The sequence below is a fragment of the Pogoniulus pusillus genome, chromosome 8 (assembly GCF_015220805.1).
Source record: "Pogoniulus pusillus isolate bPogPus1 chromosome 8, bPogPus1.pri, whole genome shotgun sequence".
Taxonomy (NCBI): domain Eukaryota; kingdom Metazoa; phylum Chordata; class Aves; order Piciformes; family Lybiidae; genus Pogoniulus; species Pogoniulus pusillus.
In genome coordinates, this window is record NC_087271.1 from 38,500,543 (window position 1) to 38,526,821 (window position 26,279).

The following is a 26,279-nucleotide window of genomic DNA, read 5'->3' on the forward strand; positions in this document are numbered from 1 at the left end:
AGGGCCACAGAGATGTTCAGAGGGCTGAAGCACCTCTCCTACAGGGACAGGCTGGAAGAGTTGGAGCTGTTCAGCCTGGAGAAGAGAAGGCTCTTGGGAAGCTCTGAAGCCCCCAGCATAGATCTGCTGTCCTGGGTCCCCAGGAGGGCCACAGAGATGTTCAGAGGGCTGAAGCAGCTCTCCTACAGGGACAGGCTGGAAGAGTTGGAGCTGTTTAGCCCAGGGAAGAGAAAGCTCTTGGGAGACCTTAGAGCAGCATTTTAATATCTGAATGGGACCTGCAAGGAAGCTGGGGAGGGGCAGTTTAGAAGGGCTGGTTCTGATAGGACAAGGGGCAATGGTTTGAAACTGGGGCAGGGGAGGTTTAGGTCGAACTTTAGGAGGAAGTTCTTCACAGCCCAAGCAGGGAACCACTGCAACACTTTGCCCAGAGATGTGCTGGCAGCTCCATCCCTGGAGACATCCAAGGTCAAACTCGATGGGGCCCTGAGCAACCTGATCTAGTTGCAGATGTCCCTGCTCATTGCAGGGTTGGGGGTTGTTCAAGATGACCTTTGAGGGCCCCTTCTATCCCAATGCATTCTGTGATTCTATGCTGTTACAGCTGGGTAAAACTGAGCCTAGCAAGGGCAAGCTGGCAAGGGCAAGGCACCAAAGCATTCCAGGGATGGTTTTGAACACCCTGAACTTCCCCTTTTGTCAACAGAATCATAGAATCATAGAATCAACCAGGTTGGAAGAGATCTCCAAGATCACCCAGTCCAACCTATCACCCAGCCCTAGCCAGTCAACCAGACCATGGCACTAAGTGCCTCATCCAGTCTTTTCTTGAAGACCCCCAGGGATGGTGCCTCCACCACCTCCCTGGGCAGCTCATTCCAATGCCAATCACTCTCTCTGTGAAGAACTTCTTCCTAACATCCAGCCTATACCTACCCTGGCACAACTTGAGACTGTGTCCCCTTGTTCTGTTGCTGGTTTCCTGGGAGAAGAGGCCATCCCCCACCTGGCTACAATGCCCCTTCAGGTAGTTGTAGACAGTAATAAGATCACCCCTGAGCCTCCTCTTCTCCAGGCTAAGACAGACTGTTTTTGGACCTGGCAGGGCAGCTCACTAGGACTTACCAAGCCGAGGAGGGGGAAAAAGGGGATGTGTTGTGCCACAAACCAGCAGGCAGGAACCAGCACTCCATCACCTGGCTGCATGCAGGTTGTTAGGGGAAAAAAAAGCCTGGATGATAAATAAAGACAAATGGAGGAGAGGAGAGCAGAGCACCCCGACAGCCCTTCTCCATCATCCCTTCTCTTGCCTAAGCAGATCAAATTATGACCTGGAATCACTGAATACATATTTTATTATGTGGATAATTTAAAGGATGAGGGCGATACAGAGAATTCATAAGGTGCAGTCATGTTAGAAGACAAAGAGTTCCCATTAATCTCCTACAGGAGAAAAGGGATTGGGGGGAAGGGGGGGGAGGGCACAGGTTGTAATCATTGCTGCCCTCTCCTCCTCCTCCTCCTTCTTCCAGGGTGAGCTGGGATGCACAGGGATGTCTCTGCTAACATTCAGACACAATCTGCTCCTTAACATCTCACCGAACAGATGAGGCACTCCCAGCTCTTCTCAGCTCCACCGGCAAGGCAAACTCATCACACTGCATTTCGAGAGCATGGAAATGAGCTCTCCTCCTCCTCCTCCTCCACACGGAGCAGGATGCAGCCACACTTCTTCCTCCCAGCCCTGCTCTATGCAACACCCTCCCTTCTTCCCCCCACCCCAAGGACCTGCATCCCCCAGCCTGCTGCTTGCCCTCAGTGGGGCTGTACCCAGGGCAGAGCCGTTGTGGGCTGCTAAGCTTTGGCCCATTTCACCCCAGCTTGGGCACCTGTCTGGCATCAGCTGGAGCATGAGGGGTAGGTGTGTCCTGCTTTGCTTCCCCTTAACCCCACCATTCTCATGAAGCCCTGAGCTGCTCTGCACTCTGCAAATCGATGCCAGCTTCAGGACAGCTTTCTGTCACCATGGGGCCAGGGAAGAAAAGCTGCCAGACCTTAATCATAGAATCAAGCAGGTTGGAAGAGACCTCCAAGCTGAGCCAGGCCAACCTAGCACCCAGCCCTGGCCAGTCAACCAGACCATGGCACTAAGTGCCTCAGCCAGGCTTGGCTTCAACACCTCCAAGCACAGCAACTCCACCACCTCCCTGGGCAGCCCATTCCAATGCCAATCACTCTCTCTGACAACAACTTCCTCCTAACATCCAGCCTAGACCTCCCCTGCCACAACTTCAGACTCTGTCTCCTTCTTCTGTTGCTGCTTGCCTGGCAGCAGAGCCCAACCCCACCTGGCTACAGCCTCCCTGCAGGTAGCTGCAGACAGCAATGAGCTCTGCCCTGAGCCTCCTCTGCTGCAGGCTGCACACCCCCAGCTCCCTCAGCCTCTCCTCACAGGGCTCTGCTCCAGGCCCCTCCCCAGCCTTGCTGCCCTTCTCCAAACACCTTCCAGCACCTCAACATCTCTCTTGAATGGAGGAGCCCAGAACTGGACACAGCACTCCAGGGGTGGCCTGAGCAGTGCTGAGCACAGGGGCAGAAGAACCTCCCTTGTCCTGCTGCCCACACTGCTCCTGAGCCAGCCCAGGATGCCATTGGCTCTGCTGCCCACCTGGGCACTGCTGCTTCATCTTCAGCTACTATCTATCAGTACCCCCAGCTCCCTCTCTGCCTGGCTGCTCTCAGCCACTCTGGCCCCAGCCTGTAGTGCTGCTTGGGGTTGTTGTGGCCAAAGTGCAGAACCCTGCACTTGGCCTTGTTCAGTCTCATCCCATTGGCCTCTGGCCACCCATGCAGCCTGTCTAGGTCACTCTGCAGGGCTCTCCTACCCTCCAACAGATCAACAGCTCCTAGCTTGGTGTCATCTGCAAACTTACTGATGCTGGACTCAATTCCCTGCTCCAGATCATCACTAAAGTTATTGAACAGGACTGTGCCCAGCACTGATCCCTGGGGCACAGCACTGGTGCCAGCTGCCAGCTGGATGTGGCACCATTCACCACCACTCTCTGGGCTCTGCCATCCAGCCAGTTCTTGACCCAGCACAGAGTGAATCTGTCCAAATCATGAGCTGCCTTTTAACAACAACTGAAAGTAGGTAACTCTTTGTATCTCCCTGCTTGCCGAGCCCTGCCACCGGGCTGGGCTGGGGACTCCCCCCTGGAAGCAGCATCCCCAGCGTGGGCTGGTAGCTCCAGCTGAGCTCCTGTGCGGCTCCAGGAGGATGACAGGAGTGTGCTTTCTCTCTTCAACGCCTAAATGGCTCTAGGAGGGTTTTGACAAGTCACATTAAGCACCTTAATCAAGACAAACCTGTTGTTTAAGTAAGGCCCCCGAGGACAAAGCAGAGCTGCAGTCTGATCCCTGCCCAGCCCTGCACACCTCACGGGAGGAGGGACAGGCAGTGCGGATGGGGCAGACCTGCAGCATGAGTTGCTCAGCCTCTGGTCATCACTCACCTCTGTGTCCAGAGAAGGGGGCACACAAGGCTGGCCCAGCTCCTTCACAGCTCAGCCCAGGGGATCCCAGCACCTTCACAGCTCAGCCCAGTGGACGCCAGCAGCTTCACACCTTCACAGTTCAGCCCAGTGGACCCCAGCACCATGCTCACATCTGCCTGCAGCCCCACAGCATTGGGCAGCCCCCTCTGTGAAGCTTGGGATGCCAAGAGGGTTACAGTGAGGTGCCCTTTAAATGAGCACATTTAATTTCCAAATGAGAGCCCTCAGGGCTGCTCTGCTCCCCAGGAAGGGCTCTCTGGCAGAGGGTGCTGGGAAGGCAGGCAGGCTGGAAGGGCACACCGCCTGCTTTGGGATGCGCGCCGGACGTGCGCGCCGCTGGCTGCCTTTCAGCTGTCACAGGCTGTTACTCACACCTCCTAAGGATGGCCTTTACCTTTGGGTTTCTGCTTCCCTCCCCTCCCCGTTTCTTCTTGTTCTCTTCTCAGAGTCTCTGAATTCTTCCCCCTGGCTGCCTGAAAGGGTTTTGAGACTCGGGTGACAACGTGCTGCACAGATCTTGGAGGGGCGGAGGTGCCAGAGCGAGTTCAGGGGGGGATGAGGAGGTTAGAGATGCTCTTAGAACCCAGCACTCTTCTGCTGCTTGTGTTTTGCAAGTCTCCAGGTGAAAAGGCTCACTCACCACACCATGGGTGTCAAACAAGAACACTCCCCAGACAGACTGAGACAGAAATACCTTTAAAAGAGGCAAAACTGGGAGAGAAAAAAAAAGGAACCTGCTCCTTTGCCTTTGGTGCTGCAGGAATCAAGCAGCTCTCACAGATGAGCTCTTTTTCCTCCCTGCTCCCCCACGAGACACTTTCTACACCAGCCTGTGACAGGCACGTTAGGCACACTTACTATTGAGGCAGATTAAAAGAGGCTATGATGGGTGCATGGAGCTTTCCTTCACCTGAAGGGTCCTCCATTGCAGAGAGATGTTGAGGTGCTGGAAGGTGTTTGGAGAAGGGCAGCAAGGCTGAGGAGAGGCCTGGAGCAGAGCCCTGTGAGGAGAGGCTGAGGGAGCTGGGGGTGTGCAGCCTGCAGCAGAGGAGGCTCAGGGCAGAGCTCATTGCTGTCTGCAGCTACCTGAAGGGAGGCTGTAGCCAGGTGGGGTTGGGCTCTGCTGCCAGGCAAGCAGCAACAGAAGAAGGGGACAGAGTCTGAAGCTGTGCTGGAGGAGGTCTAGGCTGGATGTGAGGAGGAAGTTGTTGGCAGAGAGAGTGATTGGCATTGGAATGGGCTGCCCAGGGAGGTGGTGGAGTTGCTGTGCCTGGAGTGTTCAAGCAAAGCCTGGCTGAGGCACTTAGTGCCATGGTCTGGTTGATTGTATAGGGCTGGGTGCTAGGTTGGCCTGGCTGAGCTTGGAGGTCTCTTCCAACCTGGCTGAGCCTATGATTCTATGAAGCAAGAAGCCCCACAAGATACTGCAGTTCTGGAAGAGCTGGAACCATCTTCTCCCCTTGCACTACAGACCAGCCAAGCTTCCTTCTTTCTTCTTCCATCCATACTCATGTCCTTATTTCTAAGAGATCTCAAAAACTTCACTTTTTCCCCTGTCAAGAATTTTTCCTCATGCTTGATGTTAGAGGACACATTCTTGTCCTGCTCCTGCTGAGCCAACTCTCAGCCAGAACAAGATCTGAGGTGTGAAAGTGCATCTGGAAAGATTCAAAGCATGGCTTTTATTTGGCAAGGACTCCTTGACTCAGAGGACTGGTTACTATGTGGAGCAGAGCAGTCAGCCTTGCTTTAACCCACCCAACCACTTTAACCCACTGATGAAGGTACTAAAGACCCAACCAGTTCCACCTCAACACGGGGGAACTTCTTTGCTGTAAGGGTCCCAGAGCCCTGGCACAGGCTCCCCAGAGAGGCTGTGGAGTCTCCTCTGGGGACTTTCAAGGCCTGTCTGGATGTGTTCCTGTGTGACCTGAGCTAGATTGTGTGCTCCTGCTCTGGCAGGGAGATTGGGCTTGATGATCTCCCTTCCAACCCCTACTACCCTGTGAGATACTGCCTTATAGCTGAACAGATATAATGATGAGAAGAACTTCAAGAACCTGTTTGCAGATCACTCCAAGCAAAACTAAATCAACCCCCATGGTGATGATTGCCAGAGGGCTGTGGGGACTAGGGCTAGAGGTGCCTCTCCAGAAGAGAGATGTGGACTCTGGTCCTTATGCCACTGATGCTGCTGATGGTCTCAAGCATAGGGTCCCTACTAGCCAAACCCTGTGGCTCCTCAGCATTTCAAGCAGGTGTCAGCCCCCAGCCTCCTACAGATGGACCATAAGAACCCTACACCCATCACCAAGTGCAGCACAGCATCTCTGCACTGCTGAGGGGAAGGGAAACCCTCTGGCAGAGCAGGTGGGGGCTATCCTGTGAGGTTGGCTTCAAGAAAGAGTCTTTGCAGGCAGCAGCAGCAGTGACTGGCAGGAGGCAGGATGCAATTACCTTGGCTGGATGCTGGCCAGGATGCCAGGGCTGACACCGCTGTCTGCAGGCATGGACGCTGCCAACACCAGGCAGTGCTGCAGGGAACACTGCTTCAGCCTTAGACCACTGCAGCTCCTGGGTGGGCACTTCTGACTTCCAAAAAGCAGTAAGGAAGGAAAAAGGATTTTTGAGCAAGGAAGGAGATAGATTTTCATAGAATCATAGAATCAACCAGTTTGGAAGAGACTTCCAAGCTCAGCCAGGCCAACCTAGCACCCAGCCCTGGCCAATCAATCACACCATGGCACTAAGTGCCCCAGCCAGGCTTGGCTTCAACACCTCCAGGCACAGCAACTCCACCACCTCCCTGGGCAGCCCATTCCAATGCCAATCACTCTCTCTGCCAGGAACTTCCTCCTCACATCCAGCCTAGACCTGCCCTGGCACAGCTTGAGACTCTGTCCCCTTCTTCTGTTGCTGCTTGCCTGGCAGCAGAGCCCAACCCCACCTGGCTACAGCCTCCCTGCAGGTAGCTGTAGCCAGCAATGAGCTCTGCCCTGAGCCTCCTCTTCTGCAGGCTGCACACCCCCAGCTCCCTCAGCCTCTCCTCACAGGGCTCTGCTCCAGGCCCCTCCGCATCTTGGTCACTCTTCTCTGGACACCTTCCAGCACCTCAGCATCTCTCCTGTGGTGCACTGGCCAGGAGTTTTGCTTTCCCATTACCTGCTGCTGTCATTAGGAACCTTCCAGAGCTAAACAAAATCACCCTAATCAAACAGGCTCCAGCACCTGGCTCAATTGCTTTCCTTAGCAGCTGTCCACACTCACTGCTGAAGAGCTCTGACACAATAATACTCATTTAAACTTCCCCTTGACCATCACTTTTGATTCCCTCCAGCACTGAACTTCATTGCACCACTGAGGCATGTTCCACCTACTCTTCTGTTAAATGCCTTAGAATTAATTAAGGAGGCTGACTGGCCAGGCAGGGCAGGGTTTCAAGTTTTCTTTCTCAAAGGAAAAGATCTGACTCACTCACTCAACATCTCTCCCAGGGACCTGAGGGCTGGAGGCAAAAAACATTCTGGGGCAGCTTCCAGCCATGGGCTTTGTGAGCCTCTTCTTTCAAAAGAAAGCTAAAGTAAAGACTCTGAAGTGGCCACCACCTGCAATGAATCATTGCAAGGAGAGCAGTTAAGCACTGGAACAGGCTTCCCAGAGGGGCCTGGGTATCTCCAATCCATGCTTGGTTGAGTTTTGAACATCTTCTCCCAGACAACCAGCAACAGAACAAGGGGGCACAGTCTCAAGTTAGAATCACAGAATCAACCAGGTTGGAAGAGAGCTCCAAGCTCAGCCAGGCCAACCTAGCACCCAGCCCTGGACAATCAACCAGACCATGGCACTAAGTGCCTCAGCCAGGCTTGGCTTCAACACCTCCAGCCACAGAGACTCCACCACCTCCCTGGGCAGCCCATTCCAATGCCAATCACTCTCTCTGCCAACAACTTCCTCCTCACATCCAGCCTAGACCTCCCCTGGCACAACTTGAGACTCTGTCTCCTTCTTCTGTTGCTGCTTGCCTGGCAGAAGAGCCCAACCCCACCTGGCTGTCTAGGCTAGATGCTCACAGAATGGCTTAGATTGGCAAAGCCCTTCAAGCTCATGCAGCCCAATCATTAGTTTCACACTGACAAGCCCTTGACCAAACCAAATCCCTCAGCACAACATCTAAGCACTGTGAATCACTATGGTTGCAAAGCACCACCAGCATCATCCAGCCCAACCTTCATCCCAGCAGCCTTCATCACCAGACCATGGCCTCAAGCACCACATCCACTCACCTCTTAAACACCTCCAGGGATGGTGACTCCACCACCTCCCTGGGCAGCCTGTTCCAGTGCCTGACCACCTGCTCAGGAAAGAACTTCCTCTCAACATCCAACATATACCTGCCCTGACACAACTTGAGGCCATTTCCTCTTGTCCTGTCGTTAGTAATTCAGGAGAAGAGAGCAGCTGCAGCCTCACTACAACCTCCTTTTAGGTCGTTGTAGAGGGCAATAAGGTCCCCTCTCAGCCTCCTCTTCCCCAGACCAAACACCCCCAGCTCCCTCAGCTGCTCCTCATAGGTCATTTGCCAGACCTCTCCCCAGCCTTGTTGCCCTTCTCTGTTCAAGCCAAGCCTGGCTGAGGCACTTAGTGCCATGGTCTGGTTGCTTGGCCAGGCAGGGCTGGGTGCTAGGTTGAACTGGCTGAGCTTGGAGGTCTCTTCCAACCTGCTTGATTCTATGATTCTGTGACCTCCAAGCCCTGAAGCTACCTCAGGCAACTTTGAGTTAAGCCATGCTCCAGGCAAGGGAGTTGAACTAGAGACCCTGAAAGGTCTCAATCACTCCCCAACTCTACAAAGGCTGAGAAGCTGACAGGGAGGTGCTGAGGAGGTGGGCCAGGGGAAAAAAAAATCAAACCCCAAACCCAAACCAAAAGAGCAAACTCTGTTAGAAGAGCTTACAGCAAGCAAAGAGTTCCCTGAAGCAGAGAAAAATGAAAGGCATTAAACCAAGGAGCCTTGCACTCGTGACAAGGAGCCAGGGACTGCCATCAACTTGTGTTTATGAGCTGCTGTGCTTCTAATTAGGGCCAGACACTAAAACTGCATTTTTATCTTGATTGAAACTGAATGAAAAGTGGGGGGAAAAAAGCCCAAGCCAAGCAAAGGCAGATAATGTTAAACCTGCTTTCCCTCTTTAATTTCAAGGAGGGAGCCTACAGCCTTCAAAAGAGCTGTTATTGTTTGTCTTTTTCCTTCTAAGATCTCAGCTTTGGAGTGATTGCAATTTAAAACACAGAGGACCTTCAAGTGGTGGGGGGGGAAGGGGGAGAGGAATTGAGGTCACCTGCCAAGCAGCAGCTGTGCAGAGCTGGGGTACCACAGCAGCTTGGCAAATGCATCAGTAGGTATTGACAAGCAAGGCAGAAGCTGAAGGGAAAGGCACACCTGAAAGCAGGGGAAGCAGAGAGAGGCATGGCCACTGTTCCTTACCTCAGCCTCTGGAGGTGGCTGGCTGGGAAGGATGCTCCACACAGCCCAGCCCAGCAGAGCACCAAATTCTCTTCCAATGCAGCAGGAATGGAAATCAGGCAAGTGCTCAGCGGGACGTGTCAGACAGCTGCCATCAGGCAGAAGGAACTCATTTTGTTCCCTTCTGCCACAGTGACTCCAGTGACTCATGCAGCAGAGACCTGCAGGTAGCATTCTGGAGCAGGACACAAGCTAGCAGGGTCTCCTCCTCTCTCTCCTTTCTCTTCTCACCCCCACTGGCATGCCACAAATCATGGAGGAAAACCAGCTGGCAGCATCCACACCTCTCTTGGAGCTGCACATCACATTTCTCCCCACTGGATAGGGCTCTGCCTAAGTCAACAGCAGTTTTGGGGTGTCCCACATCCTTCTAGCTTTACAGGGACACACAATGTCCCCCATGGCCTTGCTAGAAACAGGCACCAGTGATGAATCAGGACAGGTGGTGAGATGCTGGAATAGGATGGCCAAGGAGATTATGGATGCTCCCTCCCTGGAGGTGTTCAAGGCCAGGTTGGAGAAGGCCTTTAGCAACCTGGTCTAGCAGAAGGTGTCCCTGCCCGTGGCAGGGTGTTGGAGTTAGGTATCTCTAAGGTGGCTTCCAAGCCAAACCATTCTGCTGTAAGGCTCTTAAGCCACAAGCTGAAGACCCTTTCTTCACAGCCCCAAAAGCATCCTTGCTTTCCTCTTCTACTCTGTGACCAAAGGATGGTTGGAGAGCAGCCCTGAGGAGCAGGACCTGGAGGTCTGGGGTGATGAAAAGCTCCACAGGAGCCTGCAGTGTGAGTGCAGCCCAGACACAACCCTGTGCTGGGCTGCAGCAAGAGCAGTGTGGGCACAGGGCAAGGGAGGGGATTCTGCCCCTTGGCTCTGCTCTCCTCACACCCCACCTGCAGTCCTGGGGGCAGTTCTGGAGTCTCCTGCACAAGGACATGGAAGTGTTGGAGCCAGTGCAGAGGAGGCCATGAAGATGCTGAGAGGGCTGCAGCAGCTCTGCTCTGAGGACAGGCTACAAGAGTTGAGGCTCTTCAGCCTGGAGAAGAAAAGGCTTTGAGGAGACCTTGGAGTGGCCTTGCAGGATCTGAAGGGAGCTACAGGAAGGCTGGGGAGGGACTACTGACAAGGTCTGGGAATGACAGGACAAGGGGGAATGGGTTTGAACTGGCAGAGGGCAGATTTAGACTGGATGTTAGGAAGAAGTTGTTTGCAGTGAGGGTGGTGAGACACTGGCACAGGCTGCCCAGGGAAGCTGTGGCTGCTCCCTCCCTGGAGGTGTTCAAGGCCAGGTTGGATGAGGCCTTGAGCAACCTGCTCCAGTGGGAGGTGTCCCTGCCTATGGCAGGGGGCTGGAACTGGCTGATCCTTGAGGTCCCTTCCAACCTAAGCCATTCTATGATGTGAGAAGACCACACAATCCTCCTGGGAAGCTCAGAATCAAGCTTTCAACACTTGGAGCGTATGTGACACCTCCTTGACATGCTCCTTGATGGCCCAAGGCTGTGGCAGGGCCTTGCTCTGTGAAGGCCTTGCTGCAATTCCAGCCTCTGAGGAGGGAGGGAGATGTGTACAGCCACAAATGAAAGCAGAGAGAGAGTCTGGAAACAGAGATGCTTCCCACAGGTATCATGGTACACCTTTGCCACCCACAGCTAGGAAGAGATGTTACACTCACCCATTCCACTCTCAGACTCCAGTTTTGGCATGGATCCTGACAGCTCAGCATCTGCCCCTCCTTATCCACCCTGCTGTCCTGTCAACAAAGCAACACTGACTCTCAGCATCATGGTTTATTTCCCCTCCATATGTACAGTGAAGTGTATGCATGACCATTAAAAATAAGGCTATTTAGATCATGGCTCTGACACACAGCACAAAACAACTCCAGTCCCCCCTCTCAGGTCAACACCCCAAACTCTTGGCCTCCATGGCGTGCAAGAGAGGGGCCAACACAACCACACCACACTGGTGGTTAAGTGGTGCAGGGCTTTGGTATCTGGATCTAGAAGGTTCCTCCTCCAGCTGGGAAGTCAAACACAGGCAGGTTGGTGGAAGGGAGATGGTTATCCCACGACGCCTTGGTGAGGTCAGTCCAGGTCCCGGGGGATCGCAGGTCACCTCATCCCAGCACGCTGCTGGTGGCAGGCAGCAGAGAGGCTTAGGCTCATGTGGATGGGAGGAAAACTTCATCCTCTCCTTCAGAACTGCCCCTTTGAGTTGAGGCAGGAGCATGAGGAGAGGAGGAAGGGGATACTGCCTTTCTCTTCTCGAGGACCAGAGGACTTCTGTCTCTGGAGCTGTCAACCTGGGTGACATTTCCCAACATTTAATGCATCTAAAAAAAAACCCCAAAGGATGAATAAATCAAAACAACAACTGAATCATATCAGGCTGGGCTCTCAAAAGTGAATCACTTGCATGTCCAGGTAAGGCTTAGAGACTTCCTTTTCCTCCAGTGGGGATGAAGACCAGTCCAGACAACAGCAAACGGGAGACGCGCCACCGCTGGACAGCCCCGCCAGGTCCCGTAAGCTCCCTTCCCCTGTAAATCTGTTCCCATATGCAACAAGACAGAATCTTCCAGCTTCAGCTTGTGGCTCAATAAATTTTATTATTCCTTTTTTTTTTTGTTTTGTTTTGGTTTTGGTTTTTTTTATTCAAAAGAATTTGTTTTTTGCTATCATAAAAATCAGACAAAACCATACCACCAGCAGCAGCAGCAGCAAAGTCTGTGGAGTCCACGTCGATGGCAGACAGTTCTCTGGTCTTTCCAAGATCTCAAAATGTCCTACAAAGTCCATAAATGAGGGGAAAAAAAAAAACCCAAACACAACCCAAATGTGATGGTTTTGAGGGAGGAACAGCCAAGGTGGTTTCTTGTCCCACTGAGTATCTCAGATGAATACTGTAGCGAATTGGTAGGACTAAGTACCTCATGCCTTGAGAGAAAACCCTTCATACCAGCTCCAGTACCTGATCAGTAGGGAAGATGAGACATTTAGAATAGGAATTTATGGCATTCATTATCTCCTACATCAGCATATAGATCACTAGGACAGGACTGACCCTTCCATCTCCACCCCTTACCCTTTCTTCCCCAGCATACAATAACATCACACAGATGGGATAAGCGCTTGGCAAAGATCCCACTTTGGATGTCTGCTCTTGCAGGAGGATAAATTATAGCATGAAGCAAAACCAGCCACAGTTGCCTCATTTCCACTCTTTATAATAAGCCAGCTCTTGGAAATCTTATAGTGACTCAGAGAACCACAGAATGGTTTGGGTTGGAAGGGACCTTAAAATTCACCCCTTTCCAATCCCTCTGCCATGGGCAGGGACACTAAGACCAGGCTGCCTTGTCCAACCTGGCCTTGAACACTTCCAGGGAGGGGGCATCCATGATTTCCCTGAGCAACCTGTTCCAGTGTCTCCCCACCCTCACTCTGAATAGGCAGAAACATAGAATAATCAGGTTGGAAGAGACCTCCAGGCTCAGCTAGGCCAACCTAGCACCCAGCCCTGGCCAAGCAACCAGACCATGGCACTAAGTGCCTCAGCCAGGCTTGGCTTCAACACCTCCAGGCACGGCCACTCCACCACCTCCCTGGGCAGCCCATTCCAATGCCAATCACTCTCTCTGCCAGGAACTTCCTCCTAACATCCAGCCTAGACCTCCCCTGGCACAGCTTGAGACTCTGTCCTCTTCTTCTGTTGCTGGGTGCCTGGCAGAAGAGCCCAACCCCACCTGGCTGCAGCCTCCCTGGATTTGATCCCCTCAACCCTCTGTGCTCACAGTTCCATTGCCCATACTCAGATGCTCACAGTAGCCTCTGATGGCAGAAGGAAAGTGATTCTCAAGGCTGTCACTGCCTGTATTAACCTGGTTTGGGGAAACTCCAGAGCTTGAGCCCACGAGTATTGCCTGGCACAGCATCTGCCTCCAGACTGGAATAGGTGTGTGCAATCCCAGTCCTTTCCCAGACCTTTCCTCTGTGTGCTGCCAAAGGCAAATGGAAACATCAGAGTTCTGACAGCTGGGGTGTTTGCACATTTCTCTTGTCTACCTCTTCTCATTAACAAGCAAAGTGCATGACCAAAGCCTCTCCTCTCTAATCATGCTCCTGTGGCTGCTGGATTCACTTCAGGATATCAAAAGCATCTGCGCATCTTGTCCATTTTACTGAGAATTAAGTGACCAAGGGAAGGAGCAACCAATCCCAGAGCCTGCTTAATAAATGGCCTGAGAATGAGCAGCTACAGCACTGCAAGCAGATAGAACCAGGCCACTTGTGGCCTAAAAAGAAGGAGAAAAATAGCTCTTGACATGCAGTCAAACACAAACCTCTCGGGTTTCTCTGCATTCCTGCTTTTCTTCTGGTGATTTCCCCAGGATTGGCAGAAAAGCCTGGATGAGGCACTTAGTGCCATGGTCTGGTTGATTGGCCAGGGCTGGGTGCTAGGTTGGGCTGGATGAGCTTGGAGGTCTCTTCCAACCTGGTTGATTCTGTGATCAGCAACTCTGGTCTGTCTCCAGAGAGCTGCAACTGTCATTGGGAAAATCAAGGCGAGGACCTCAACTTCCTGAGAGTGATAAAATGGTCAGGATTTGGAGCAGGTTGCCCAGGGAGGTGATGGAGTCATTGTCCATGGAGGTGTTTAAGAAACAGGTAACCTTCTTGAGGCCTTCCAGGATTTGAAGGGAGGCTACAAAAAAGCTGGGGAGAGACTTTTTAGGCTCTCAGGGAGTGGCAGGACTGGGGGGGAATGGAGCAAAGCTGGAAGTGGGGAGAGTCAGAGTGGAGGTGAGGAGGAAGTTGTTGAGCCTGAGAGTGGTGAGAGGCTGGACTGGGTTGCCCAGGGAGGTGGTTGAGGCTCCATGGCTGGAGGTGTTTAAGGCCAACACCTTCATCGCCTCCAGGCACGGTGACTCCACCACCTCCCTGGGCAGCCCATTCCAATGCCAATCACTCTCTCTGCCAGGAACTTCCTCCTAACATCCAGCATAGACCTCCCCTGCCACAACTTCACACTGTGTCCTCTTCTTCTGTTGCTGCTTGCCTGGCAGCAGAGCCCAACCCCACCTGGCTACAGCCTCCCTGCAGGCAGCTGCAGACAGCAATGAGCTCTGCCCTGAGCCTCCTCTGCTGCAGGCTGCACACCCCCAGCTCCCTCAGCCTCTCCTCACAGGGCTCTGCTCCAGGCCCCTCCCCAGCTTCATTGCCCTTCTCTGGACACCTTCCAGCACCTCAGCATCTCTCTGCAATGGAGGAGCCCAGAACTGGACACAGCATTCAAGGTGTGGCCTGAGCAGTGCTGAGTCCCTTCCAACCCAAACCCTTCTGTGGTTCTCTGAGTCACTACAGGATTTCCAAGAGCTGGCTTATTATAACGAGTGGAAATGAGACAACTGTGGCTGGTTTTGCTTCGTGCTATAATTTATCCTCCTCTGCTTTACTCCTTCAGCAGCAGCCACAGAGAGCAGCCAGGGCTCTGGGCTGCCAGCTGCCACTGTTAACCACCAAGCCTCAAAAGCACAGTGGAGGTCAGTGCTGTTGGGTACAACTTGGGAGGAGATCAGAGCTGGGGTTCTAGGAGGATCAGCACCAGCGTGGGTTTGGGCACTGGCTTTGTTTGGCTGACTGACAGACAGACAGACAGACAGTCTGTTCCATGGACAGAAACTCATGAACTGGTGCTCTGCAAGACTTTGAACTCAAGTGCTGGCAAGCTGGCAGGAGGCTGGCATCTTGGTGCAGGGGAGGATTGGTGCTTGCACAGAGCCCTGCGCCGGTAGCTGCTGCCTGCCACAGGCAGTCTGGGCACCGGGGGCGAGCGAGGGGAGGGAACATCCCTGCACACGACAAACACTGCTCCAGCTGGGTGCACAGCAGGAGCTCGGCTGGCAGCCTGGCTGCACCTCCTGTGGGCAGCAGCAGCCCGAGGCCAGGCGCTGGTGGACGCCGCTGAGCTCACCGGCAGCCTCCGCTGCCGCGGGGCACAGTGTCACAGCGGGCAGAGGCCACGCTCCTTGTGCCCGAGGAGCAGCAGAGGCATGCAGGGGCTGGATGACTGCCAGCAGCTGTTCCACACCTTACCCTCACTGGCTTTTTGTCTGCTCCCTCCACCAGAGGCAAATCCAGCACCTGAGTTACAAGGAGAGCAGCCAGGAGGAAAGGGACCTGGGGGTACTGATAGATAGTAAGCTGAAGATGAGCCAGCAGTGTGCCCAGGTGGCCAAGAGAGCCAATGGCATCCTGGCCTGCATCAGCAACAGTGTGGCCAGTAGGACAAGGGAGGTTATTCTGCCCCTGTACTCAGCACTGCTCAGGTCACACCTTGAGTACTGTGTCCAGTTCTGGGCCCCTCAATTCAAGAAAGATGTTGAGGTGCTGGAAGATGTCCAGAGAAGGGCAACAAAGCTGGTGAGGGGCCTGGAGCACAAATCCTATGAGGAGAGGTTGAGGGAGCTGGGCCTGTTTAGCCTGGAGAAGAGGAGGCTCAGGGGTGATCTTATTACTGTCTACAACTACCTGAAGGGGCATTGTAGCCAGGTGGGGGGTGGCCTCTTCTCCCAGGTAACCAGCAATAGAACAAGGGGACACAGTCTCAAGTTGTGCCAGGGTAGGTATAGGCTGGATGTTAGGAAGAAGTTCTTCACAGAGAGAGTGATTGGCATTGGAATGGGCTGCCCAGGGAGGTGGTGGAGGCACCGTCCCTGGGGGTCTTCAAGAGGAGACTGGATGAGGCACTTAGTGCCATGGTCTGGTTGATTGGCCAGGGCTGGGTGCTAGGTTGGACTGGATGAGCTTGGAGGTCTCTTCCAACCTGTTTGATTCTATGAAAATCCCAAGGTGGGGATGACCTCCTCTAACGCTCTCTGTGGTTTCTCTGACCTTGCTCTTCGCCAAACAACAGATCCAAGCATGCAAGGAGGAGATGCATGAAACAACTTACCTTAATTGTACCCTGACTGTTAGCAGCAATCAGCACGTTGGACTCCTGGAAAAAACAGGAAAAAGAAGAGGCACTGTCACTGGCTGCCACTTTCTCTCCTGGATGCAGAGAAGCAGCAGTTGGTTTTCATCTTCAACGTTAAAAGTGTGTCTAATTTCAAAGGGACTTAACTCTTCCTGTTTCCAAGATGCTCTCAAGGCTAGAAGTCTTTATAAAAGAAGTTGGACTACCTTGAAGAAGGAGAAGGCAATAATCCTTCCTGCTTTTACAGAGCTTCAAACCTCCAAAGCAATTTACAAACGTGAGTTAATCCTCACGGCCTCCCCTGGGAAGTGGGCAAATCATAATCATGATTTTCATCTTTTGAACAAAGGCCTCCAGCAGCTTAACTAAACCAACTTAATGACCATGACAGAAAATAAAAGCTCTCTGGCTTTGAGGCCATGCAACCTTTCCCACAGCCAAGAGGGCTTCCAACAAGTAAAACAAAGAGGAGAGGAGATTAGAAAGCGAGAGCAGATACTGCCAGGGTGGAAGGGAAGATAAATAGAGGGGACTTCTTTAGCCTGCAGAAGAGGAGGCTCAGGGCAGACCTCATTGCTGTCTGCAACTCCCTGAAGAGAGGCTGTAGCCAGGTGGGGTTGGGCTCTGCTGCCAGGCAAGCAGCAACAGAAGAAGGGGACAGAGTCTCAAGTTGTGCCAGGGGAGGTCTAGGCTGGATGTTGTTAGGAAGTTGTTGTCAGAGAGAGTGACTGGCATTGGAATGGGCTGCCCAGGGAGGTGGTGGAGTGGCCATGCCTGGAGGTGTTGAAGCCAAGCCTGGCTGAGGCACTTAGCGCCATGGTCTGGTTGCTTGGCCAGGGCTGGGTGCGAGGTTGGGCTGGCTGAGCTTGGAGCTCTCTTCCAAGCTGGCTGATCCTATGATCCCATGACTTCAAGCCTGCTTTATTCACAAAGGCAGTGTTGTTTACTCCCTGCCAACTGATGGAGCTGCCTTTGGAGATACCCTAGTTGTCTGCAAACTAAGGTTCTGCTCCATCAGCCAGGCAACCCCCAGGCTAAAACTGGGGGAGACAGTGTCTGCCCTTCAGACTGCATTCCTATCACAGAACTGTTTTGCTTGAGAGACCTTTAGGGTCACCAAATCCAATCATTATCCCAGCATTGCCACGTTCACTGCTAAACCACATCCCTCAGCACCACATCTACACAGCTTGGACATCCCTGCAGGACTGGGGACTCCGCCACTGCCCTGGGCAGCCTGTGCTAGTGGTTAAAAACCCTTTCAGTAAATAAAACATCACTTCATGTCCAACCTAGACATGCCATGCTGCAAGTTCAGGACACTGCCTCTTGTCCTACCACTTGTTAGTTTTGGGAGAAGAGGACAACATCCACCTCACTCCAACCTCCTTTCAGGGAGCTGTAGACTGGCAGAAGGTCTCCCCTCAGCCTCATTTTCTCTAGCCTGAACGACCCTCAGTTCTGCTCCTCACAAAAGCTGTTCTCCAGGCCCTTCACCAGCTTTGCCACCCTTCCTTGGGCACAATCAGCACCTCAAGTAGTGCAGAACCCCAACCTGAACCCAGGCTTTGACCAGCAAGTGCAGAAGCACTCTCACAAAGCAAGACCTCCAGAGAGGAGGAAATCAGAGAATCACAGAACAAGTCAGGGTTGGAAGGGACCACAAGGATCATCTAATTCCAAGCCCCCTGCCATGGCCATGGCCATGGCCACCCTACCCTAGATCAGCCTTGCTTATCCCATTGGTTAACTCCTGCATTTGCAATAAACTCAGTGAGTGGCACAAGCCCTGCTCCAAAGGGCACAGGAAGCAGCCCAGAATCATAGAATCAGCCACCTTGGAAGAGAGCTCCAAGCTCAGCCAGCCCAACTTAGCACCCAGCCCTGGCCAAGCAACCAGACCATGGCACTAAGTGCCTCAGCCAGGCTTGGCTTCAACACCTCCAGGCACAGAGACTCCACCACCTCCCTGGGCAGCCCATTCCAATGCCAATCACTCTCTCTGACAACAACTTCCTAACAACATCCAGCCTAGACCTCCCCTGGCACAGCTTGAGACTGTGTCCCCTTCTTCTGTTGCTGCTTGCCTGGCAGCAGAGCCCAACCCCACCTGGCTACAGCCTCCCTGCAGGTAGCTGCAGACAGCAATGAGCTCTGCCCTGAGCCTCCTCTTCTGCAGGCCAAACAACAGGCTTGGCCCAGTCCCCCCAGGGCTGCAGGCTGCACAGCCTCCAGCTTCAAAGCAAAGGGAGGAAAATGTTTTTCAACACAAACCCCCCACTTCTCAGGTCAGGGTAGCCTCGTGGTGGACCACTGGGCTAATTGTTACAGATGGATTTGTTCACCCCTGGCACAATGATTAAGGGATTAGTTTAGACTCCTGATATTATCTCATCAATGATCCTCCTAGTCAAAGCTCCTGAAAAGAAAGGATACCCTCAAAGGAAACCTAGGCTCCAAATTCCTTTAATTTAGTGGCTGAAAGAGTCTAATCCTGGGAACTGCTCAGCTTCTGGTTAACAGCATGAAAGCCACAACCCACTAAAGGGAGTGCAGATGAAAAGGTGATCTGGGGACTGAAAGAGGGACTGGGGTGGCCAACAGAATTGTGGAGGCAAGGGAGAATCCCAGAATGACAGCAGTTAGAAAGGATCTCTGGAGGTCATCTATCTTGAGACACAGTCTCAAGTTGTGCCAGGGCAGGTCTAGGCTGGATGTTAGGAGGAAGTTGTTGTCAGAGAGAGTGATTGGCATTGGAATGGGCTGCCCAGGGAGGTGGTGGAGTCTCTGTGCCTGGAGGTGTTGAAGCCAAGCCTGGCTGAGGCACTTAGTGCCATGGTCTGGTTGACTGGATAGGGCTGGGTGCTAGGTTGGCCTGGCTGAGATTGGAAGTCTCTTCCAACCTGGTTGACTCTATGAATGGCTTAGGTTGGGAGGGACTTTAGAGATCATCTACTCCAACCTTCCCACCATGGGCAGGGATGCCTCTCAACTACACTCTGCTGCTCAAAACCTAATCCAGTCTGGCCTTCAACACCCCCAGGAAAGAGGCAGCCACAACCTCTCCGGGCAGCCTATTCCAGAGTCTCACCACCCTCAGACTGAAGAGCTTCTTCCAAAGATCCTGTTTAAACCTACTCTCCCTCAGCTTCAACCATTCCCCCTTGCCCTATCACAAGACACCCTTGTGAAAGGTCCTTCTGCAGCCTTCCTGAGGGACCCTTTCAGGTACTTGAAGGCAGCTCTAAGGTCCCACTGGAGTCTTCTCTAGGCTGAGCAACCCCAGCTCCCTCAGCCTGTCCTCATAGCAGAGGATCATCTTTGTGGTCCTCTGGACTTGCTCCAACAGCTCTGCGTGCTTCTTATGATGGGGACACCTGAAGTGGATGCAGTACTGGAGGTGGGATCTGACAAGATCTAGGCCAAACCTGCTGCTAGGTGATCCCACTAGGTTCACCTAGAGCAGGCTGCACAGGATGGCATCCAGGTGGGCTTTGAACCACTCCAGAAATGGAGACTCCACCACCTCTGTGTCTGCTCCAGGGCTCTGTTACTTTCAAAGTAAAGAAGTTCCTCCTCATGCTTAAAAGGACTTTCCTCTGTTCAAGTTTGTGCCTGTTACTCCTTGTCCTGTCACTGGGCACCACTGAAGAAAGGCTGGCCCCATCCTCCTGACACTCACCCTTTAAGCACTGATAGTAACCCTTCTCAGTCCTCTCTAGGCAAAAATGACCCAAGTCCCTCAGCCTTTCCTCCTAAGAGAGATGTTTCAGTTCCCTCACCACCTTTCTAGCCCTTTGCTGTACCCTCTCAAGCAGTACTTTGTCCTTCTTGAACTCGGGAGCCCAGAACTGGTCACAATACACCAGGACAGAGTAGAGAGGGAGAACCTCTCCTGACCAACCTGTCATGCTTGATGGATGGTTTAATGGCCACAGTGGTCTTAGGCTGATGGCTGGACTCAATGATCTTAGAGGTCTCTTCAAACAAACCAATGCTGTGATTCTATGCATCACAGGCTGACAGGATGTTAGAAGTTGGAAGGGACCCAAGGAGGTCATTGAGTCCAACCCCCCTGCCACAGCAGGACCACACAATCTAGCACAGATCAGAGAGGAACACATCCAGACAGGCCTGGAAAGGCTCCAGAGAAGGAGACTCCACAGCCTCTCTGGGCAGCCTGTGGCAGTGCTCTGGGACCCTTACGGCAAGAAGTTCCCCCTTGTGTTGAGCTGGAACCTCCTGTGCTGCAGCTCACACCCATTGCTGCTTGTCCTATCCCAGGGAGCAGTGAGCTGAGCCTGTCCACCCTCTCCTGAGCAGCTCTTAGGTGTTTATAAACATTGATTAAATCCCCTCTCAGTCTTCTCCAAAGCAGCCCCAGGTCCCTCAGCCTCTCCTCATCAGGCAGTGCCCTCCAGTCCCCTCAGCATCCTTATAGCCCTGTGCTGGACCCTCTCCAGCAGATCCCTGTCCCTCTTCAACTGGGTAGCCCCAAACTGAAGGCAGTATTCAAGCTGAGGTCTCAGCAGGGCAGAGAGGAAGGAGAACCTCCCTTGATCTGCTGCACACACTCTTCCTAATGCACCCCAGCATCCCATTGGCCTACTTGGCCACAAGGGCACATTGCTGTCCTGTCCACCAGCACTCCCAGGTCATTCTCCACAGGGCTGCTCTCCAGCAGCTCAACCCTTCACCCCCACTGGTGCGGGAGGTTACTCCTCCCTAAGGAAGGGGCAGCTAGGAAGCATGCTCTGCAAGAAGCTTGCACTCCTGGCTCCTGGTTTGAGTGATTGCTGCTTGCAGTGGCAGCGAGTGCTAATTCATCCTGCTGCTGCAGTCTGCTGGGGCACCACTGGAAATGAACTCTGCTTCAACGAACCCTTCCACCTGCTAAAGAAAATCACAATGCCAGAGGGTAATATACTCCCACTCCCTTGTTCTTCAGAAGCCACTGGGTGGTTGTTTTTGTTGGTGGGTTGGGTTTTTTTTTCTCCCCTTCCAGCAGGGTCTGAGCTAATCACTGCTCTGCTGCTTTCATCCACCAGCCACGAGACGCAAACGGGAGCAGACAGCGGCAAAATTAGCACTGAATCTGTCATCCAACAAACAGCCACTTGCTTGTTAAGGCTCTCCAGTGCTGCCTCCCTGGGAACACAGCCTGCCAGCTTCTTTTTAATCCTCTGCAGAAGCAATTTCTCCTCCTTCCATACTGCCTCTAAACCAGACATTGTATTCAACGCCTTAAACACTTAAGCGGACACTGTGCTTCGATCCACAGGTTTGTAACTTGCAAGAGCCATGTGAGTGTTGAACCAATCTCTTCATCCAGACATGACACAGAACCACAGAATCAACCAGGCTGGAAGAGAGCTCCAAGCTCAGCCAGGCCAACCTAGCACCCAGCCCTGGCCAACCAACCAGACCATGGCACTGAGCGCCTCAGCCAGGCTTTGCCTGAACGCCTCCAGGCACAGTGACTCCACCACCTCCCTGAGCAGCTCATTCCCAGCACTGGTGAGGCAATACCCTGGGTATTTGGTTCAGTTTTGGGGCCCTCACACCCAGAAAGACATTTAAGAGCTGGCATGTGTTTGGAGGAAGGTAATGAAGCTACTGAAGGGTCTAGAGAACACCTCTGGTATAGAGCACCTGAGGGAACTAGGATTGTTCTGGAGCCCCCATTCCAAGAGGGATGTGGAGATGCTGGAGTGTGTCCAGAGCAGGGCCAGGAGGATGCTCAGAGGGCTGCAGCAGCTCTGCTGTGAGCACAGCCTGAAAGAGTTGGGGCTGTGCAGGCTGGAGCAGAGGAGGCTCCCAGGTGACCTTCTTGTGGCCTTCCAGGATCTGAAGGGGGCTACAAAAAAGCTGGGGAGGGACTTTTGAGGCTGTGAGGGAGTGCCAGGACTGGGGGGAATGGAGCAAAGCTGGAGGTGGGGAGGGTCAGAGTGGAGGTGAGGAGGAAGTTGTTGAGCCTGAGAGAGGTGAGAGGCTGGAATGGGCTGCCCAGGGAGGTGGTTGAGGCCCCATGGCTGGAGGTGTTTAAGGCCAGGCTGGCTGAGGCTGTGGCCAGGCTGCTCTAGGGTAGGGTGTCCCTGGGCATGGCAGGGGAGTTGGAACTGGCTGCTTCTTGTGGTCCCAGAATCATAGTATCCAGGCAGAAATCTCTCCAGAGAAGGAGACTCCACAATCTCTCTGGTTCCAATCCCTCAGCACCCTTTTAACTCCTGCTCAGACAGAACCTCCTCAGCATCAGTTTCTGTCCATTGCCCCTCATCCCGTCACTGGGCACCAGTGCAAAGAGGCTGTCCCCATGCTCATGATCCTCACCCTTTAGCTATTGATCAGATCCCCTCTCAGGCTGCTCTTCTGCAGGCTGTGTCTCTCTCAGCCTTTCCTCCTCACATAGATGCTGCAGCCCTGTTCTGAAGAAATCAGTTACAAAAACAACTCTTCAATGCATGCTCCTCCTCCTGTGGGTGCCAAGGACCTGCCGCCTTACTTAACAGGAGAGGCCTTTACTAAATCAAGACTGAAGGCAAGGAAAAAACCAACAAACAGCACAAGAATCAAGAGATGAGGGTTTAGTGCCTGGCAGGCAACAGCAGTTTGTTCCATGCAGCTGCTTATCTCAAGCATTGCTGCGCCCCTCTGGACAGCTGCCGACTGCAGAGCCTGATGAGATGTGGCAACCTCTCCTCCGCGCAGCGCGGCTGATAAGAGCCATCAGTGGAGGCACAGCGTGGTGCACTCAGGTCTCCTGCCATGAGATAAGGAAGGTATCTCAACAGGCCAGGGAAAGGCTCAGAATTGACAGGAGGAAGCTTAAACAGTTTTGGTCCTGCTCAGTCAACGGAAAAGAGAGAGACTCTGGAGACGGCACAAGGATGTGTCACCGGCTCTGGTAGAGTCAACCGGGTTAGAAGAGAGCCCCAAGCTCAGCCAGCCCAACCTAGCACCCAGCCCTGGCCAACCAACCAGACCATGGCACTAAGTGCCTCAGCCAGGCTTGGCTTCAACACCTCCAGGCACAGAGACTCCACCACCTCCCTGGGCAGCCCATTCCAATGCCAATCACTCTCTCTGCCAGGAACTTCCTCCTAACATCCAGCCTAGACCTCCCCTGGCACAGCTTCAGACTGTGTCCCCTTCTTCTGTTGCTGCTTGCCTGGCAGAAGAGCCCAACCCCACCTGGCTACAGCCTCTCTTCAGGGAGTTGTAGACAGCAATGAGCTCTGCCCTGAGCAAGAGTGATTTGCCTTTGGAACAAGCTGCCCAGGGAGGTGGTGGAGTCTCTGTGCCTGGAGGTGTTGAAGCCAAGCCTGGCTGAGGCACTTAGTGCCATGGTCTGGTTGACTGAATAGGGCTGGGTGCTAGGTTGGGCTGGCTGAGCTTGGAGGTCTCTTCCAACCTGGTTGATTCTGTGATTATGTAAAATGGAGTTGTAAGGCAGCCCTGAGTGCAAAACCAGACCAGACAGAAGCATCTTTTATCCTGAACCTGACACATCCCTGTCCTCCTGGACACGGCACCGGATGAACCTGACTGGTGCACCCATGGGAACTGGAGCACTTGGGGTCTGAAAGGACCTTCCTTGAGCATGCCAAAAGAAGGCATTTCTGCTGCACATGCTTGACAGCAAAGGAAAACAAACCCAAATGCAGGAGCTTCCCAAGCAGATGAGATACCTGCTAGGTTCATCATCTGAAGGAATGATTCACCTGCTGACAGCTGGGTTGTGAAGAACACTGATTTCCTCCCCTCCTCCATCAGCCCTGTGTTTGGATGGCCCTGGGGAAGCAATTTGTTCAGGGAAGGAAAGGAGGAGAAGGGAAGCCTGGCTGACTGCTGGCATTCATGCAAGAGCAGTTGGCATTAAGAGAATCAGAGATGCTCTGGATGCTTTGTGAAGCTTGAGGACGCTCAGCTGAACAAGTGAAGAGTTGTCAGAGACGCTTCAGTGCGGTGGGGAGTAAAAGACAGCTGAGGCTGTAGCTCTCCCACTCTTTCTTTACAACTTGGTGCAAGAGAAGATTGAGGGGAAGGAAATTACTACATCAACATCCACTCTAGTGCCATGGAATGGTGGAAAGCCAGGTGGGAAGCAAGGATCCTAGGTGGTAGTGTAGTTGGAATGAGATGGCCCAGCATGCATGAAGCTGAGCCTTAAGACTTGGCAATGCATGGGAATCCACTGCTTCCTCTGCCAGATGATTCCAACTGAATCCACTGCTTCCTCTGCCAGATGACTCCAACTGAATCCACTACTTCCTCTGCCAGATGATTCCAATTGAATCCACTGCTTCCTCTGCCAGATGATTCCAATCTCCCCCAGCACAACTTCAGACTCTGTCCCTTCTTCTGTTGCTGCTTGCCTGGCAGAAGAGACCAACCTCACCTGGCTACAGCCTCCCTGCAGGCAGCTGCAGACAGCAATGAGCTCTGCCCTGAGCCTCCTCTGCTGCAGGCTGCACACTCCCAGCTCCCTCAGCCTCTCCTCACAGGGCTCTGCTCCAGGCCCCTCCCCAGCCTTGCTGCCCTTCTCTAAACACCTTCCAGCACCTCAACATCTCTCTTGAATTGAGGGGCCCAGAACTGGACACAGCACTCAAGGGGTGGCCTGAGCAGTACTGAGCACAGGGGCACAAGAACCTCCCTTGTCCTGCTGCCCACACTGCTCCTGAGCCAGCCCAGGATGCCATTGGCTCTGCTGCCCACCTGGGCACACTGCTGCCTCATCTTCAGCTCCTCTCTCCCAGCACCCCCAGCTCCCTCTCTGCCTGGCTGCTCTCAGCCACTCTGTCCCCAGCCTGTAGTACTGCTTGGGGTTGTTGTGGCCAAAGTGTAGAAGCCTGCACTTGGCCTTGCTCAGTCTTGCTGTGAATCAGAACATTGTTGTGTGCACAGAACCTCACTGAGGACTCTGTTCCAGTGTTAGAGAACCCTTTCCATGAAGAAGTTTCTTCCTATATCCAATCTACATCTCCACCAGCATGACCTGAGGTCATTTCCTCTCATTCTATCACTTCCTACTAACCAACATCCAGCCTGCTCCAATCTCCTTTCAGGGAGCTGTAGAGCCAAGAGGTCCTCTCCTCAGCATCCTTCCTCCAGACTAAACAACCCAAATTCCTTCAGCTGCTCCTCACCAGACCCTTTCTCCAGACCCTTCATATTTGTTGCCCTTCTCAGGAGATGCTCCAGCACCTCAACATCCCTCTGGTAGTGAGGGGCTCAAAATTGAACTCAGTAATTGAGGAGCAGACTGAGCAGTGCAGGGTACAGTGCAGGCATTCATGTGATGATCTGGAACTTACACCACATTACAGACCCTATAGAAACATTGAATGAGCAAAGCTGGAGGTGGGGAGGTTCAGGCTGGATGTGAGGAGGAGGTTGTTCAGCATGACACTGGTGAGAACCTGGCACGGGATGCCCAGGGAGGTGTTTAAGGCCAGGCTGGATGAGGCTCTGGGCAGCCTGACCTAGGGTAGGGTGTCCCTGGCCATGGCAGGGGGGTTGGAACTGGCTGATTCTTGTGGTCCCTGCCTGATTCTATGACTCTATAAACAGTTCCAGACCAGGAAGTTTCCATCCCTTGTTGTCTCCCCCTTCTTTTCTGCAGCAATAAACATCTTGGCCTGAGCCTCCCAGCACAGCCCCCCTGAGCTAAGTGTGAAGTTTCTAGCTTTTCAGCTAGGCTTGCTCAGTGCATTCACAGTTTAGGATTCCTGAACATAACAACTTCTCACCTTCCCACCCCAGCAGAGGGTTTTGCTCACAAATGGCTGCTCTGTCAGCAATCCTTTTTCACTGCCAGCCAAGCCTCAGCACTCACCCCAAGGAACTGGAGTCTAATCAAGGCAAGGTTGTTGGTCCATTGGGCAAAGCCACTGGGTGGGAAAAGCTCATGCTCAAGGGGCCCTTGTCTCATGCTCTTTCTAGGTAAAATGAAGTAGGTAAAATAACAGAACAGCTTAGGTTGGAAGGGACCTTAGTGATCACCAACTCCAACCTCCTGCCATGGGCAGGGATGACTCTCAACTAGACTTGGCCACTCAAGGGCCACATCTAACCTGGCCTTTAATACCTCTAGGGAGGAGGCATCTACAGCCTCTCTGGACAACCTATTCCAGAGTTTTACCACAGAATCAGCCAGGTTGGGAGAGACCTCCAAGATCATCCAGTCCAACCTAGCAGCAAATACACCCCCAAATGTC

General features: G+C 53.2%; 1 protein-coding gene across 2 annotated transcripts in view; it reads right to left on the bottom strand.

Moving 5' to 3' along the window:
• Nucleotides 1–10,853: 10,853 nt before the first annotated feature.
• The window catches only part of COP1 (COP1 E3 ubiquitin ligase), a 204,952-nt gene continuing 189,526 nt past the window's right edge, over nucleotides 10,854–26,279 (bottom strand). For both annotated transcript variants that reach the window (XM_064148123.1, XM_064148121.1), the window contains exons 19-20: nucleotides 16,036–16,080; nucleotides 10,854–12,051 (exon numbers count right to left, since the gene is read on the bottom strand). In XM_064148123.1, coding sequence (XP_064004193.1) covers nucleotides 12,034–12,051; nucleotides 16,036–16,080 — 63 coding nt within the window. In that variant the 3' untranslated portion in view covers nucleotides 10,854–12,033. The remainder of the gene's footprint in view (nucleotides 12,052–16,035; nucleotides 16,081–26,279) is intronic.